The sequence below is a fragment of the Ambystoma mexicanum genome, chromosome 4p (assembly GCF_040938575.1).
Source record: "Ambystoma mexicanum isolate Mex_15411 chromosome 4p, UKY_AmexF1_1, whole genome shotgun sequence".
Classification (NCBI taxonomy): domain Eukaryota; kingdom Metazoa; phylum Chordata; class Amphibia; order Caudata; family Ambystomatidae; genus Ambystoma; species Ambystoma mexicanum.
In genome coordinates, this window is record NC_090927.1 from 703,272,990 (window position 1) to 703,289,198 (window position 16,209).

At 44.1% G+C, this 16,209-nt stretch overlaps 1 protein-coding gene across 5 annotated transcripts in view; it reads right to left on the reverse strand.

Moving 5' to 3' along the window:
- COL12A1 (collagen type XII alpha 1 chain) overlaps positions 1 to 16,209 on the reverse strand; it is a 296,727-nt gene that overhangs the window by 41,947 nt on the left and 238,571 nt on the right. For all 5 annotated transcript variants that reach the window (XM_069606261.1, XM_069606259.1, XM_069606260.1 and 2 more), the window contains 3 exons: positions 7,420 to 7,569; positions 4,591 to 4,668; positions 1,528 to 1,614 (listed from right to left, as the gene is read on the reverse strand). In XM_069606261.1, the coding sequence (XP_069462362.1) occupies positions 1,528 to 1,614; positions 4,591 to 4,668; positions 7,420 to 7,569 (315 nt within the window). The remainder of the gene's footprint in view (positions 1 to 1,527; positions 1,615 to 4,590; positions 4,669 to 7,419; positions 7,570 to 16,209) is intronic.

A 16,209-nucleotide genomic window follows, 5' to 3' on the forward strand; every position in this document is an offset into this window, starting at 1 on the left:
TAAAACCTGGCCCTGGAGTTGAGCCCGGGTCTATTCTAAGCTCATTTCCTGGCAAGCGCCCTCTGCAGACTTGTATCATTTAACCAACTAGTATCCATCTGCCCACTAATAGGGCATTTAATAGTCACCAGCAGCAAAAAAGAACTCGTGCTCTAAAAAACAGATATACAGTGGGCCTCATTACACGGATGGCGGTGAACCATGGCGCTATTAGCGCCATCGTTCATGCCGGTAAAATACCGGCACCGCCTTGGAGGAAAGGGGAATTACCGCCCTATTCCAAGATTGGCGGGGCGGTAAATCCCCCTTCCACCATTGCCCTTCCCCATTCCCATTTTTGCCCTATAGGGCTCTATGGGAATAGGGAAGGTGCTAATTACGGTACTGCAAATTGCGGTACCGTAATTATCTCCCTGGTCCCTTTGCGGGTTGGTTTTTACCACCTGCAAAAAGCAGGCGTTAAATTCCCCAACCCTCAAAGGGACCTCGTAGTAAGGTGGTAAGGATTTACCGGTACTGGTAAAATACTGGTACCGGTAAATCCTTACCGCCATCCGTGTAATGAGGCCCAATGTATTTTGCGACTACATGGTTAAGAAAACTGCAGCTTTAGAAATAATATAATGTAAAGTGATTTGGATTTGCCAGTGAAACCAAATGTGTAAATAATCAAGAAAAACCCCACTTAAAAATTTAAAATGTTTCTGCAATATTCTTTGTATTCACCTAGGTGTTTGCATGGTTTTATTCTGCCCTCTATAAACTGAGTCCATGTGCTACTGCGATTTCTCTAAGCCCACTGCTTGTGAGGCCACGCTCTAGTGCAGCCTTATGGATGCATGCAGCATGGCATGCAAACTGTGCAGCATAAAGTACACTTAAAAACATTGGCCCTCATTAGGACCCTGGCGGATTTTTTCCGCCGTCGGCGGACTTTTCCGCCATGGCGCAAAGTCCCTTTACGCCATGGCGGATGGCGGACTTACCGCCCCATTCCGAGGTCGGCGGGGCGGTAAGTCCCCATTGACCCATTTACCCTTCCCCATTCCCATTTCGGCCCCATAGGGCTCAATGGGAGTGGGGAAGGTGTTAATTACGCCACCGTACACTACGGTGGCGTAATTAACACCGAGGTCCCATAGCGCCATGGATTTTTACGCCCGCAAAAAGCGGGCGGAAAAATGACCATGGCGCTATGGGAACTCGTAGTTGGCGGTAAGGGGTCGGCGCAGCTAACGCTGGCGCAAACCCCTTACCGCCAGGGTCCTAATGAGGGCCATTGTCTATATGGAAAGCGATTTAAACTCTGATGAAATAAGGTCATTTTAAGATGCTTACATTGTAATTAATTGATGTATAGTGTATGCCACTTGTACATAAATTGCATGGTTCAAATTGATTCTTTTGAAATGTTGATCACATTTCTGAATGTTGAAACGTCTTTTGGCCATAAGCAATAAACCAGAACCATCTCCTTCCCTAACTGTGAACTGGTAGCTCTCCTGCTCCCACTTTGCCAATACTTACGGGTGGGCCGGGGGGTCCCTGAGGCCCCACACTGTCTTGTGCACAAGTGCAGGCGTGTGGAAGAGCTGGGCATTTGGCTTCATCTCTCTGCAAATGTAAAAAAACAATAACAGCATTTTATAAACGTACACCACACAATCATGGAGATCTTTTATATTGAAATGGTCTATTCAATGTAATGTGTCCAGTCGAAGCAAAACGGGTCAGAACTGTGTCTACAATCACCAATGGCCAACCTACTATTGCATCCTATGTGCAGGCGAAGTTAAAGTGTGAACGCCTATTGTGTCAGCAGCCAGTCCCTCTGGCTGAAATGCCCCTGCTGCCATCACTGTTCCTGATGTGGCTACAGAGAAAACGGCTTATGCAATGCCTAGATCAGGATTAAGTGATTGTTGCCAACGTCATGATTACATGATTGGGAAGCACGATTCTGGAGCCAGTACTTCTGCAAGGCTACACGGTTTGCCAGCTTAAAATGTCCTTCTCTTTGCTTCTCTTTCCAGAAAGTCACTTATATTTTAGCACATTGAATATTGTTCCGAATTTGGGCGCTTTCAGTACATGGAGTTTAGTTCTGAGGTTTCTGCACCTAACGTTTTCAAGTTGAACTGGCCAATGCTGAGAAGTTGTCTACGAGCAGTCAAATAGCAGGCCTATACAGCATCTCTGTAATGACTAGGGAATCGATTAACCACTTAAAATATCAGTGGCAAATCGAGATTACAGTTCGGGCCAACCATCAAAGTTTTACATATGCATTAGATACTGGTTGCATTACTTCAACCAAGTAAATGGAAGGGAATTGGCAAAACGCACTGGCAAATCCAATGTTTTTTTGGCATGTTATCTAACCACATTATTTGGCTGCATAGCCAATCACAGAGGTCTTTGGCAAAGTGACAGAGCACGTAGCCAACATGGACAAAGGAGGATGGCTTCTTGGACAAGGATGTCCATGAAATAACCAGAAAAACATGCCATTGCCAAAATACATAGAACATTTCATAGACGCTCTGAGCCTTGGCCTATATCTTTGTGTCTATTAGTTGACACCAAATCACTTAGCGATTTGCCATGTTATGATTATGTTTGGTTTAGGGTACTTGTTATGTCATGTTATGTTTATTTATGGAGTTCCAAAGCCCATATGCATCAGGGCGCTTACAAAACCACAAAGACACGGAGGAACCAACAGGACATGGTACGAAGACTATCTAACTCATTCGACTTGAAAAGGAGGGTATTCAATAATGTTCTGAAGGTAAGATGCCATTTTCCCTTCATAATTTGATAGGGAATTCATTCCAAGCCTGTGCAACCAAAGAAGAGAATGATCTGCGATTCCCTCTGGCTCTTTTAAATCATGATATAGTTAGCTGTTGCGCATCACAAGACCGCAAATGGCGGCAACGCTTGTAAAATTAAACTTTTTCTTTCAAGTAGGCAAGGGCATCCCCAAACAAGCATTTATGTCCCAGGGTAAGGATTTTAAATCAAACTATTGCCGCCACAAGGAACCAGTGGAGCTCATTCCAGGCCCTAGATACTGGTTCTCTCTTGAAGATATTGCAGACTTTGCGAACAGCATTGTTCTGGATTTTCTGCAACCTCCCCAAGTATTCTTTAGTCGCCCCTCCTAAAATGGAGTTACAATACTCAAGTCTCAGTAGCATGATAGCCCGGACCAGCTTTTCACAGTTCTTTTGAGTGACTTATGGGCTAATCTGCCACAGAACCTTTAAGTAGTAATACATATTTTTTACCACGTAATTCATGTAGGCATCTGCGTTCAAAGATGCTTCCATGTAGGTGCCTAACATTTTTACCTTTCATAAAACTGGAATTCGGCATCCTTCAACTTCAAACTGTTTGTAGATATGGCTCAAGTTTGCCCTAGCCTGTTTGGACCCATAAACCATGAGCTCGGTTTTTGCGCTATTCAAACAAAGCCAATTTGTTGTCTTCAATAACCCTGTATGCTTGATTACATATTTCCTGGTCTAGAACGTGGTCACGTGGTAAGTTCCATAATCAGCTGTATGTCATCAGCGTAATGAGTACACTGTAGGCAGAGTTTTTCCATTTTAACTCACAGCAGTTTATTATAAATATTAAACAACGACAAGCGCCCTGTGGCACCCCATAGAAGATCTGTGATGGTTACGATTAAACATCCCTCCAACAAATCTTGGATTTCCTACCACTATGGAAAGAGTCCATCCACTTGATTACATTCTGTGAGCATTTGCCGGTATCTGCCAGTGTGTCAAGTAGCCGTTTGTGATCAAGCAGATCAAAGGCCGCTGGTAGGTCAAGAAGAATCAGCAGCCCCGTACTACTCTTTTCCAAAACGGTCAACATCTGGGTACGTAGGTCTAGAAGTGCACTCTGAGTTCCATAGTTACTGCAGCCCCCAGATTGTTTCCTATGCAGAAATTCAAAAGCGTCAATGGATTGTTGTAGTTGGGTTGTGGGTGTTTCATCCATTATTTTGAGCAACAAGGGAGTGTTTGCAATTGGCCTGAGATTGGATGGTTCATTAGGATCCAATCCTGTTTTTATTTTCACAAGAGGAGTTACCACAACTTCCTTGATCATAGATGGGATAGATCTGTGAAAAGATGATGCATTAACGAATTTCCCATTTTCCAAAATAATTTTAGAGGGTGAGATAACTCTGAGGCAGGTAGTAGGGTGCATGTTCTTCAAAAGGTTTTCCATTTCAATTACTGAGACAGGGTAAAATAAAACACCACTTGGAGGTCATGATGGCCTTCCGTCCCTTCTGTATCTATCTCTACTAAGGGATTCTATATATTTAAGTCCTGACTGATTTTATTATGTGCTAAAATGATTTTATCAGTGAAGGCCGTCTTTCCAGCATACTAGGTGTTTTCCCATTTCTTACCAATTTCAAAGAGTTTGTTTCTTTATCTGCCTATTGATTTCTATGTTTTCTTAAATATGTATTGAAGAGACTAGACTGTGTGCCAGTCTTGCGACTGTATCAGATAAATACATTAAAAAGTCAGGTGAAAAGCCTATGCATTTTGTACATACCATAGCTGGAATGTCACAGCATCTGTCCCGGCTGGTCCAGGTAACAGTACACACAATGTCGAACATCTGGAGTTGGAACTGCAGAACAAAATAACACATAAATTGTTACATAGCCTGATGTTTTCTAAACAAGATTTCAGAATGAAAACGGTAACGCAGTGTGAGGGGAGTTTTCCTAAGGTCCACCTGTGATAAGACCTTATAAAACTATCCGTTGGTATACATAGCCCCAACTTGTAGTATAAGTCTGTGCGACTCAATGGTATGGTAGTATGGCAGAGCAGCCTGGCTTATTTTAGGAGAGAGATGTGAGTTGTAGGTAAGTACAATGAACTCAGTAAATGCATAGGGCCAAAGAAACACTTACACACTTGCACTTATAGTAAAATAGTTATTTATTTTATATATACAGGGAGAAAGTTATATTCATTCAGGTAAGTAGTATTTCAAACTAATAAACACACTAGAAAACCGATGCAATACTTCAGGTGAGTAAACCATACGTTAAGACTTTTACAGTTAATGAGCACAGTTCAAGGTAAGTAAAATCCCTGTTAAGTAACACCAACAATAGCAGGTCAGTACTTTGAGACTTGTATTACTTTTCAGAGGCCTTCAGGCTTTAGCAGTCAATCTCTATCTAGGAATGAGGTCTTCAAAGTCCGATTGGCTTGAAAGCAAATGCAGATAAGGCACAGATGCAGAAAAGGCAAAGTTCCAGCGGATTCTTCAATTACAAGTAAGTAAAGGGCTTTTGTTGGTCAAAAGGGTTTCAGGGACCTTGAGAAAGGCTTCCTACAGATGTGCAAGTGTTAGGCCTGGGTGAACGGTATGGGCAAACACCCAAACGCCAGAATCAGCACTCCAGCAGCAAAGGAGTGGCAGAGTGACTTGAGGTATGTACCACCTCAAGCCCCACAGTACTTGAGGAGTTGGAAGAAGGTGCAGCTGGATTCTTTGATGGTGCAGCAGCGGTTACCCTGCCTCCTGTTTCTTGGTCATGGTGATGAAAGGAAGGAGTCTGGAAAGGATGTCATAGCAGCAGTCGAGAGAAAGCACTCATGGCAAAGGATTCTTCATGCTCCAACATCGGTCTGCAGTTTTGGCACCTTTTCACAGACTCCAAGGGGGAACAGTTCTTGTTTGAATGATTCACCTCATTTACTCGGTCCTGCACTCTGATAAGGGGACTTCGAGGAGGGTGTTCTTGCTTCTGGATGTATGGAAGGAGTCCACCAAGGTTTCGGGACAATTTGTTCACAGGAAGATGATGCAAAATGGCCGCAAGTCCCAAGGTATTGGGGGTTTGCAGCCCAGGAAGGTTGCAACACATTGTGGGATGGCTAAATGTGCAGGTTGTCTTAGGGATGTTTATGCCCATTAGTCCAAGGAAGGAAGTAGTCCTCTTTGGAGCTTCCCTGTCAATTCCAAAACAGGGTCTGGACAGCAGCGATACTTCAGCGGGCTTCACTGGTTGCTGGAAGGTGCTGCAGGCATTTCTGGTCATCTTCCTCTTCGGTTCTTCTGTTCCAGTGGTCGGCTTGTCTTTTGCCTCAGGATCCTCGCCTTTTATCCAGAAACCCAGTCAATCAACAGTTGTACAAGATTCAAACTTGGCGGGTGACTGTCCTTCTAGGACAGCCAACCTTCCAGTTGGAACTGGTTCCAGGCAGGCATCCCACAAGACAAAGAACAGTGGGGTATCTGACTCCTCCCCTGGTTCCTGTCCTTGCAGATACAATGGAGCCTCTGCGGGTTACACAAAGGGTTCCTGCTGAAGACAAAAGTCAAACCAGAACCTCCCCCACCCAAGATGGCAGAAGAAGGCCCATGAAAGGACAAGCACATGAAAAATGGCGATTAAAGAAAGAAGCCACTATTTTGGGTCAGTGGTGATCCTTCTGTGTGTAACCGCAGGTGTGAAGAAAGCCTCCGAGCAACAATGACACAAAAGGGCAGTAGAACACGTACACTGCCAACAGCCATACTTGTATGCTTGTCACTGTAACAGGAGTAGTGAGAAAAGTGATACAAGGTAGGCCCTCAGCACTCCACATAGGGTGGTGTTTGCTGATCTTACAAAAGGAAAATATAAGAAGCATAAAAAGTATCCTTCTAACCTTGAAAACAGTGGTTCTTAAGGAAAATGAAAGAATATAAAAAGGAGAGCGCAAAGGGCTCCCAGCAACACTGCGCAAAAGGTGCTGTGTGCTGTAAAAGTGAAACACAGATGCCTAAAAAAGTATGGAGGAAAGCAAGACTCCATAAAATAAAATAAAAGCAGAATGAACAAGGGTTCCCAGAGTCAGAGCAAAAAGAATTAAAGAAGGGAAGAAGGCTCCCCTCATTCAGGAGAATAGGAACGAAAATCCAAGAGTCCAGCAAAAAGTGCTGGGGGTCTCACAGGTCGGGGAGATTTGGCATACAAATGAAAAATCTCACTAACATGAAGCCACTGAAATTAAGAGTTTAGTCACTTTTCGATTGCCAGCCGCCGAGCACTAAGGCAGTTCAAATGTGCTAATTGTATGTATTTAATGTAGTTGTGACATCTTTGAGGTCATCATTTTCACAAACTGCTACAGCATCAAAAGCACAATTTAAAAACTATCTCAGTAGATATCTAGTGAGTAGACCTACAAATACTGATGAAATTAACATCTGGAGCCCGGGAATCCAATCCCAAAGGGAAAGCGAACAGGGGTGAAAATATGTTCTACTTATGAGATGGATTTTCTTTTTTATTGCAAAATACAAGGCACAGAAGAGAAGCATATTAATAAAAAACAAGTTTACACAAGTTAAACAAACAAAATCACTTGTACTTACTGGTGCTGATTTTTTATCTCCTTTCACGAGTTTTCCTAGCACCTCAGAGCCATCAGTGCTGATGTTACCAGCTTCCTTTATCGGTTTCTCTGCCACTTCACTGCAGTCGACAAAGGCCTTCACAAATGTGGGTGATACCACAATGTGCACCTGAGCAAATGATAAAGAAAACATTCTAAATGTGCGTATATGGACGATTCTTGGAACAAATGGCTGACCCCATGTCACGCTCCTCTGGACAGTCTCGTTCTACCGGGATCATCACAGGCCTTTAATGGCTAATCATTCAGTGCATCCAGCTTGTTTTGGTTCTTGATTTCATATATTAAAATTCCTGGGGCATCATTGTCCTTCCTTTTACAGCTTCTTATAAAGCGTGTGCTTGGTTTTCACCATTCCTTTAACTTCAATTCAACATATTGATTATAGATGGACAGAGCAGCGTTGCTTATTGGAGCTAGATTTCCACTAAATCCATATCAAGAGTACAATGACTAATGAATAAACAACACCTGGTCACTTTCATGAGTTCATTTATTAGGAAATTGATGCATTCCATATGTTGCAACTGGCATACAGAGAGTAGTTGAGAAAGTCAATGGAATGTAGTAGCATTGAGAGATGGCTAGTGTGTGGATGACTGGCAATGGAGAAAGTGGATAGGTATTGTTTTTTGTTTAAATGAGGGATGTTCCGTGTGGCTGGGTGATTTGGCAGGCACTACCAGCGCTAGTGCACTGGCAAAGCCTGAATGATCAGGGACTCAAATGCACAGTCATGTTACATAATCCACCCTTGGGTCATGCTGTGAATTCCAGTAGGCCCTTCCTTCCACACTCTGTTTATGGAGTTATCGCCTACCTGCGCTGCCTGTTACCATTGACTTGACCATCTTCTTTCGAGCTGTGAACATCTTCCCGTCTGCTTTGCTTTCCCCCTCGTCCTCACAGTGGTATGACCTATTAGTTGTGTTGTTGGCTGACAAGTTGTTGAATTCTGTATGGGCATCTGTATGTCTGATGCTCTTTTTCTTCTAATTTAGTTTTTCTTTTCTTTGAAGCTGCATTGTGCTTCCACTTTTTTCTCATTTTTTAGCTATCCGCTCCTGAATTTCAGGAGATGTAGATTTACGTTTGAATAACTATACAGCTTTCCATTACCCTTCCAGGTTAAGGTGTGCCATATACATTTCATAAATAAAAAAATAATTTCTGTATTCGGGGGATTGAGGGTCTATGAAATACCAAAGCCAGGGTGTGTAACAGGTCTGAGTGATAGCAAGGATGGCAGTGTAGAAAGTTTAGAAATGCATGAAGAGGAAACGTCTCTGTGGTATGTGAACACATTCAAGGTGTATGGGGCAGTACTCCTTTGTGTTCCACAACATAGCCACAAAGGCATAACAAAAAGGATATCCCAGACCGTCCAGTTGTCCAAATAATATTAGTGGGAACTCCTAAATGTGGTGTCCCAAATAACCAGAGCTAGCCACGGGGAAATTCCTGATGCACACTGCACCTATCTTAAAGTACCCAAAGGGTGTTCGACTCAAAAGGGGCAAGGCGCATGAGTTTGGCCAAACACCTGTTGACTTCCTTTCAAGACTTCCTTTTAGAATGTGCCATGGTGTACAGAACACTCCAGAGATTTTCAACACATCTCCAAAAAGCACTCTAGCAAATCCCATTAGCACATGAGATTCACTGAGGCTGAATTGGGTCTCATCAAATTTGTTCCATATCAAATATGAGTGAGCACATTACTTGAGGATTAGCTTAGCTTTAAAATGTACTGGTACCTAAAAAGTGTTCTTAGCGGTGGTGGGAACTGAAGCTTTGAGAGGGAAAAGTAACACTTAAAAGAATCATTAAAGGTCACAGGCCATACATTGGTGAGGGAATGGACATCCTTGTTCAATTTTAAGATCCCATGGCCATGCACTGCTTGCAGTGGTTTGCAAAGACTAACATTAATGAAGATTAGCACCCTGGCAGATGGAGCCAGCTAATCAGGTGGCTAGGAACGCAAGCTTGAATCGGCGATGAAAGCCTACATTCCATGACACCTGACAGCCGGCTCGCCCGTCCGCCATCTTCCCCCCACCCTCTGTCCCCTTTTTTAAAATGTACCACCCCCCCTACCTACCTTATTTCGGCGGCAGCAAGTGCCCCCGCCGCAGCCGCTCCTTCCCCTTGTCTGCCGCAGGCCACCATGGAAAGGGAAGAGAGACTACATACAGAGCCCCCCTTGTCTTGCCATGTTGGCCATCTTGGAAAAGTATTTTCCTTCGTTCAACGGGATGCACGCAGTGTCCCGTTAACTGAAGGAAAACACCCTGGGTGCGTTGGCAACCCTGGGGGGTTAATAGTCTTAATGCCAGGTTCCAATGGCTGGAACGGGGGTGACGGCCCAGAGACCTCGTTATCCACCCTCACTTCGCCTGGGCCAATAACTTGGGCTGCTGGGCCGTTATCCCCCATTCCAGCCCTTGAAACGGGGGATTAACGCTGTAGAAACATAGAATGACTTGCCAGGACCCAGCATAGCCTAATTCGGAAAGATGGCAATGCTGTGATTGTTTGGGAGAAAGGGGGCTAGGGGCAGATTTTGAGAACCTAGTTGTGAGTGGTCGAGTTGTGATATAATATTGTCTCTTGGCTAGAGGAGGCACTCTTCCCTAAGGATGTCCTAAAATAATGATATCTATAATGCCTGCAGTATTAAGGGAGCCTTTGCATGAGTACGAACATCCAGTAAACTACAAAGGATTGGAAACTATGACTCCTGACCGCTTCCCTGCCTCATATACAGCTCGGCATTCCGAAGGATACCGCAAGAGGAACATATTCAATTCACGGATCAGTTCCAGCACAGTCATGTCTATTTTGCAGCTTGCAGTGTTTCCTTTTAAAATATTTTTTTATGAACCAAAGGGAAAGTTATTGCCAAAGAGCATATTTACAGGGCAAGCTATCCCAGGGAACAGTCTGAAGAGAACCTTTGTGCATCAGCAGATCAAAACTATTTCTGAAAGATTTGGCACTAACTTTAAAACATAGAGAAATTCCCTTAAAAGTCCTGAGTGGGCAAAGCCGGAGCAACCTCCAGAGAGTGGCGCAATATGCGCTCTGCATCACTGATGTGCTTTCCCACGTGGGACGCCCACGCAGGCTGTGCTTATCTGACGCCAGCGCGAGGGAAGCAGTGTTTCATTTCAGCAGCATGAAGCATTTCTGTCTAATGTGTTTGCCTATTGCTTGACTCGTGGGTCAGACATAATTTGCTTCCCAGACATAACTCGCTTTCATGTCCCTCCAGTCGCGGCGTTTCCCCGGTGATGACATCATCCGATAGTCCCACGCAATGTCATGATGACAAAAGAAGGAAGAAAAATTTGAAGTCAGCATTTTGTGATGTTTTTATTCTGAGCTTCAGCAATAACTGAAGCTAAGTTGCAAGTGTAATTTGAACAATTCCTTCTTTATTGTGCCTCACAATACGTAAGCATGTAATTTTGCTTTACTTTTTCTGTATGATCTTTGCCTGCATTCGCCATACCTGTTTTCAAAATGTGATTCCACTTCTTGAGTGTATGCATCGTCTAGGAATAAGGCTCCACTATAGATAGATCATATTTTATTTTTATTGCAAGCGATTGTGTGTTCATATGTTTCTGTCGTACAGGGCAAGTCCTTTAGGGCAGTTGTTCATGTACCTTTTCAGGGGACCCTACATACGCCCTTTTTCGGAGAGCTCTCAGGAGTAGTGTATAAATGTAGAGTGCATTCGCAGTCATTCTCTGTAGCACTCACTCTATCAGATGCCATGCATACATAGTTTCCCATCCCACTTTTTCTATTATGCAGGAGTTTACATCTTGCAATGTTACTCCAAGAGACTGCAACTCTGCACTGCGTCTCTCCTCCTATTTGGTTTCTGCACCTAATCGCCCATGACCTACCCTCGAATATGACACCATGCCAGCCCATTTCCCAACCTATCTTATCCACTTCCCATCTGTCTATACCACTTTCGCTTCCATTTTGTCTACTCATAACATATGTATGTCCCTTTTAGGTGGCGGCCCAAGGCTTCCCCGTCCTGTCCACAACGATCACCATACAACGGTCCCCGGCTGTACCATTGACCACATTGGTAGGCCATTTAAACTGTGCTACTGGAACCACATGATATAAAGGACAAGCACAGCAATGCCGCAAAGTGCACTGTGGTCAACTACTGGGTGGCAGCAATTCAAACCAAAGCCACGGGTTCACACGGAAAAAGAACAGCGGGTATCCAAGGGATTCAGATGCCATTTCCTTTTTACAATTGCATCAGTGAGCCAACTTTTTCCCTTGGAGGCTAGCCCGGTTCAACAGTTTTGGCCACAGCAGTGGTGCCAACCCTGCAAGAGCATTCCAGACTAGAAGTTCCAGCCGCCAGCAGGGAACAAGTCTGCACGAGACTCCGTGCAGGCCGCAGAAATATTGCAGCAACATGGGATAGCCTTTTCTTGATCATTAGCCCAATATTATCGTCGATTTGACAGACAGCTGAGGATTCCTTACTAGGATATCTAGATGCAGTCCGCATTTTAAAATACCATTCCATTTGTAAAAAAAATACTTTATTCCTTTCAGTAACATATTGTTCATGTTAAGAATGTAAACCGAATGTGTTTTGACCATGGAACTCTGCGTCCTATGAATGGAATCAGATGCGCTGCGATATTTAACTGAGCCCTACCGCTCATTTATTAGACATGGCCTTCATCCACGGCTTTGCAATACAATCTTTTAGGCAATTCCAATGAATAATTTTCTGTTAGCCTAAAAATGAAGCAACCTGCATGAAACATTGCATATGAATCAAGAAAACTCCCCTCCGCATCCAGTGAATTTGTTTTTTCTTTCGAGCCCTTTTTATCACATCCTCAAAGAAGACATCAGGTCCAAAAGGGCAAGCTGCCCAAGGAGGGGGGAGACAGGCCATTTTTTAAAGGAACTATAGGCAATACAATCAACAAAGCGATCTGAGGCAGGCCTCAGGCATACACGCCTAAAGGAATTGAAGATTAATGATCATGTTAAATCGTCATAGAAAGAGGAGAGCGAGCACCCACTATTGCAAAGGTGTACCCAGTAATCGAAAAAGAAGAGCTAACATGCAGCAGCATGGATCGCAGAGCCAGTCACGGTCTGCATTTGACTTACAGGAGCAAACCACGTGGGAGGCAGCACAGGACGAGTCAGGGGCAAATCTTAGCACTGTCAGGGGCAAATCTTAGAATTACTCCCCTGCTGCCTTGCAATCGCCCAATGCTTGTCTAGAGCCATAGTTACCCCACATTTTCTTAAAATGCATGCCAAATGCAGACAAAGTTGCTGTGGTGCCCCCTACCTCGCTGTTCCCACAACAAAACCAGGCACCTTTGCATTGTGTCTGTAAACATTAAATATATCGGAGTGTGCCTTGCTAACATGGGGCAGGTCCCCAAATGTCTAGCCCATGCAGCCATGTTGTACAAAAGCTGTCTGTAGGAATCGCGGGTACATTGCACCCCATCATTGTGCAAAATATCACAGAGAGGGATGAGGCAGGTCAATCGCGCCAATTTAGTGGAAACAAAATGCCTTCTAACTCAGTCACTTGGTGATATAGCGTGACGATCTCAGGAGAGCGATAGCACTGTGATGTAGCTTCAATAAGGGGAGGAAAAGAGTCAAGCGGATTGTTTTCTATAAAGAAAAGGGCTCTTTTCAGCTAGAATGGTGTCAAATGTCATCGTAGCAGATAAACTAATCTTCACAATACAAGCCACACAATCAGAACATAATTGGGCATGACACACTCAGAGAACTGCAGATTTTGCAGGGACAGAGAAGGGAACACTCTCTGTGCTAGATAGCGGGTCAATAATAATGGTCCCCAAGGTGGAGACTGGCCCTTATCCCGTCAAACCACGCGTCAACCTAACTACCTACTTTAGAATGCTGGCTAGTTTCACTAATTAAGAAAAAGGTTAGTTATGTGCTGAATCCCATTCAAAGTCGCAAACTGTAGCTCCTTATCATACTTTCAGTGAATTCCCTGATGAATTCTGTGATGCCGGGTGCACAATCCTGGAATGTGCTTAAGCCATTTGGAGAGCTAAACATGGATAATCCAGCTTCAGTTTGCCAAAATCAGTATCCATGGGATCTGCCAACAGCAATATTTATTCTCTTTTATTAGCAACAGTATTATACTTCTGCGCATGGAAAATGGCAGAAATAAAATGTGTCCTTCTGAGCTGTCAAATGCGGAATGTCTTCATGTCAAAAGCTGAGCCCCACAGATGTAGACCTTACTCTACACATCTGTGCGCCTACACTCAGGGTTCGGCTTGGGAAAAAATAGTTCTCCAAATAGCCTTTGGACAGATAGGGCCAGTTATAGTATGCAGGCCCAGCTGCACTGCATCACTGTGGTGTGGGGTGTGTGTGTGTGCTTGCGTGAGAGCACGCATGGGTGGCCCACAAGTCTGCGCAGCACCATATTGATGGATGTGGTGGAGTTCTGTGAACGTTTTTTGAAGTGCCCAACACATTTCTCTTTTCCAACTGATGCTACTATGGTAAATAAATCTCCACCTCACAGGCCTCCACAGCCCCTTTACAGCATTTAGGAAACTGCATTTTAAATAGACAAGTGAGTAAATCCAGCTTTTCTGGTAAAGGGCCAGTGAGAAGTGTCCTTTTTCACAGCATACTCTAATACTGGGTTATCTTCCCACATAGATCCCAAGTCACTAAGCTGGTCTACTGTAAAACACCCTGATTCATTACACAGCTGCAAACTAACCTTTTTTAGTAAGCACAGCGAAAACACTGGTTGAGCAGATTTCATTGTAAGCTATTTTCTCTCTGTGCGATTGAGAAATAGATGATACCCTTTAAGTTTGTCTTCACACAACTAAATAGGTGGGTAAACAGCCTTTCACCTAAACCCTGGCATTGAGAGAGTCAATTGGGAAAATAGAAATTGTAAGGGGACTGGGAAGATAAGTCATTGAGTTAAGAGCTCGCCTCTGGCGTATAGTGTTTAAATCCCGACAGGCCCGAATCCGTCCTTCATTCTTCCGAGGATAATCAATCTAGTACCAGCGATCGGAATAATAACAACATCTAATACTACACGACTTAGAAATGGGAGGAACCCCGGAAGAAGTGCTATATAGAAATGTGGTATTACTCTTATTATTAAAATTGGGGGTGAGCTGTTTGGCATGCGTTGCAAGAAAGATTAATAATATCCTTTGAACAAATAACATTTTAAGGAAGGCTACAATATTTGCACAGTGGAGACAGGAGCTTGACTCACTGCCAGCAGAATAAGTGAGGAATACAAACGTATAAAAATATTTCAAAAATAATAACAATAGATCATCATGGTGAATGTGACTGATAATTCATGACCATCCCATTTTGTTCTCAGTAGGTAGCCATGTTCCTTGGGAATATACAAATACCCGAGGGGGCACTCACAAGACTGCCTCAAAAGAGGGAATGAAATATGAATAGAAAACGGGGGTTTCATTGCAAGCAGACTTTAGTGAAGGGTAGTCCAATGTATTGTCCACTACCCGGTCAGCTGAGCTCCTACAATGCCTCTACATGGCTTGGTGGACACCTGTCTGAATGCACATGGGTGGTCTGCAGGACTGTGATGATCGTTGGCAGTGTGAGAATACACCAAAAGTCTTGAGCATAACCTCATCAAGTGTGATGAACGGAGATGCCTGAACCATTGCTTCAGGCATCTCAGGCTGCAGTTATCATAGCACCCAACTCCCTAACTTGCAGACCTAATGGCAAATTATCATCACTGACAACTGAAAAGATTGTAAAAGTGGTGTGCATGATATATGGTGGATTACTTGTACCACACGCATACAAGTTGGAAAGGGGAATCTATGTGATCACTGCACCATTCGTAACTGCACCGACGAACGTGTCGAGGTCAATTAAGGCGCAGTGCAGTTATCAGATAGATCACTTTGCCCGTGTCCCCGGCCCGCATTCCCCGACCTGACCCCCCAACCCCACTTACCTTTACAGCAGCACACTTCTATGTGCACCGCCTACACCCCGCTATCCCTGCAGCGTCAGTTCCTCTCACTTACGTCGGTCGGAGATTCTGCCAGAGGGTGCTTTTCTTCTTTTTTTAAAAAACTTTTTTGTCCCCCACTTACCACAATTGTAAGCGGGGGACACCCCTGGAGCCCCCGACTCACGTTACTGCACCCAAGGAGAGAGGGGGACACCCACATAACCCCCACTCTGCTTGGGTGCAGTAATGGGAGTCAGTATTTTGTGCACCCCCAAAGTCGCAGCAACTGTGGAAGGGCATTACTAGAGGCGACATTTTTGTATATTTCCGGAAAGGGTCATAGTGACAGGCCGTAACTGGATGAAGAGATTTAATAAAAATGTGGGCACTTGCAGAAGTACCTAGGGAATCCTTAAAAAGGTATGTGTTGCTCCATGAGTAATAGAAGAAGAGGTTATATCCCTGCTTCTAGGTAAGGCAATGCAGTGAGTGTTGTAAATAGAAACTGAGAGAACCACCTTAAATCAGGGACTACCTTAAGGACTAGAATGAAGGAGCCCGCACAGGGAACGTGGGAGGAAGAAGAGGGCCTAGTAGAGCCCAGGAAGCAGAAGTCTGGAGGGCAGGAAAAAAGAAGGTTCACCTTACAAGTGGCTCTCCATCTCCTTTCTAGGCCCAGTCCCAACCCATTTCCCA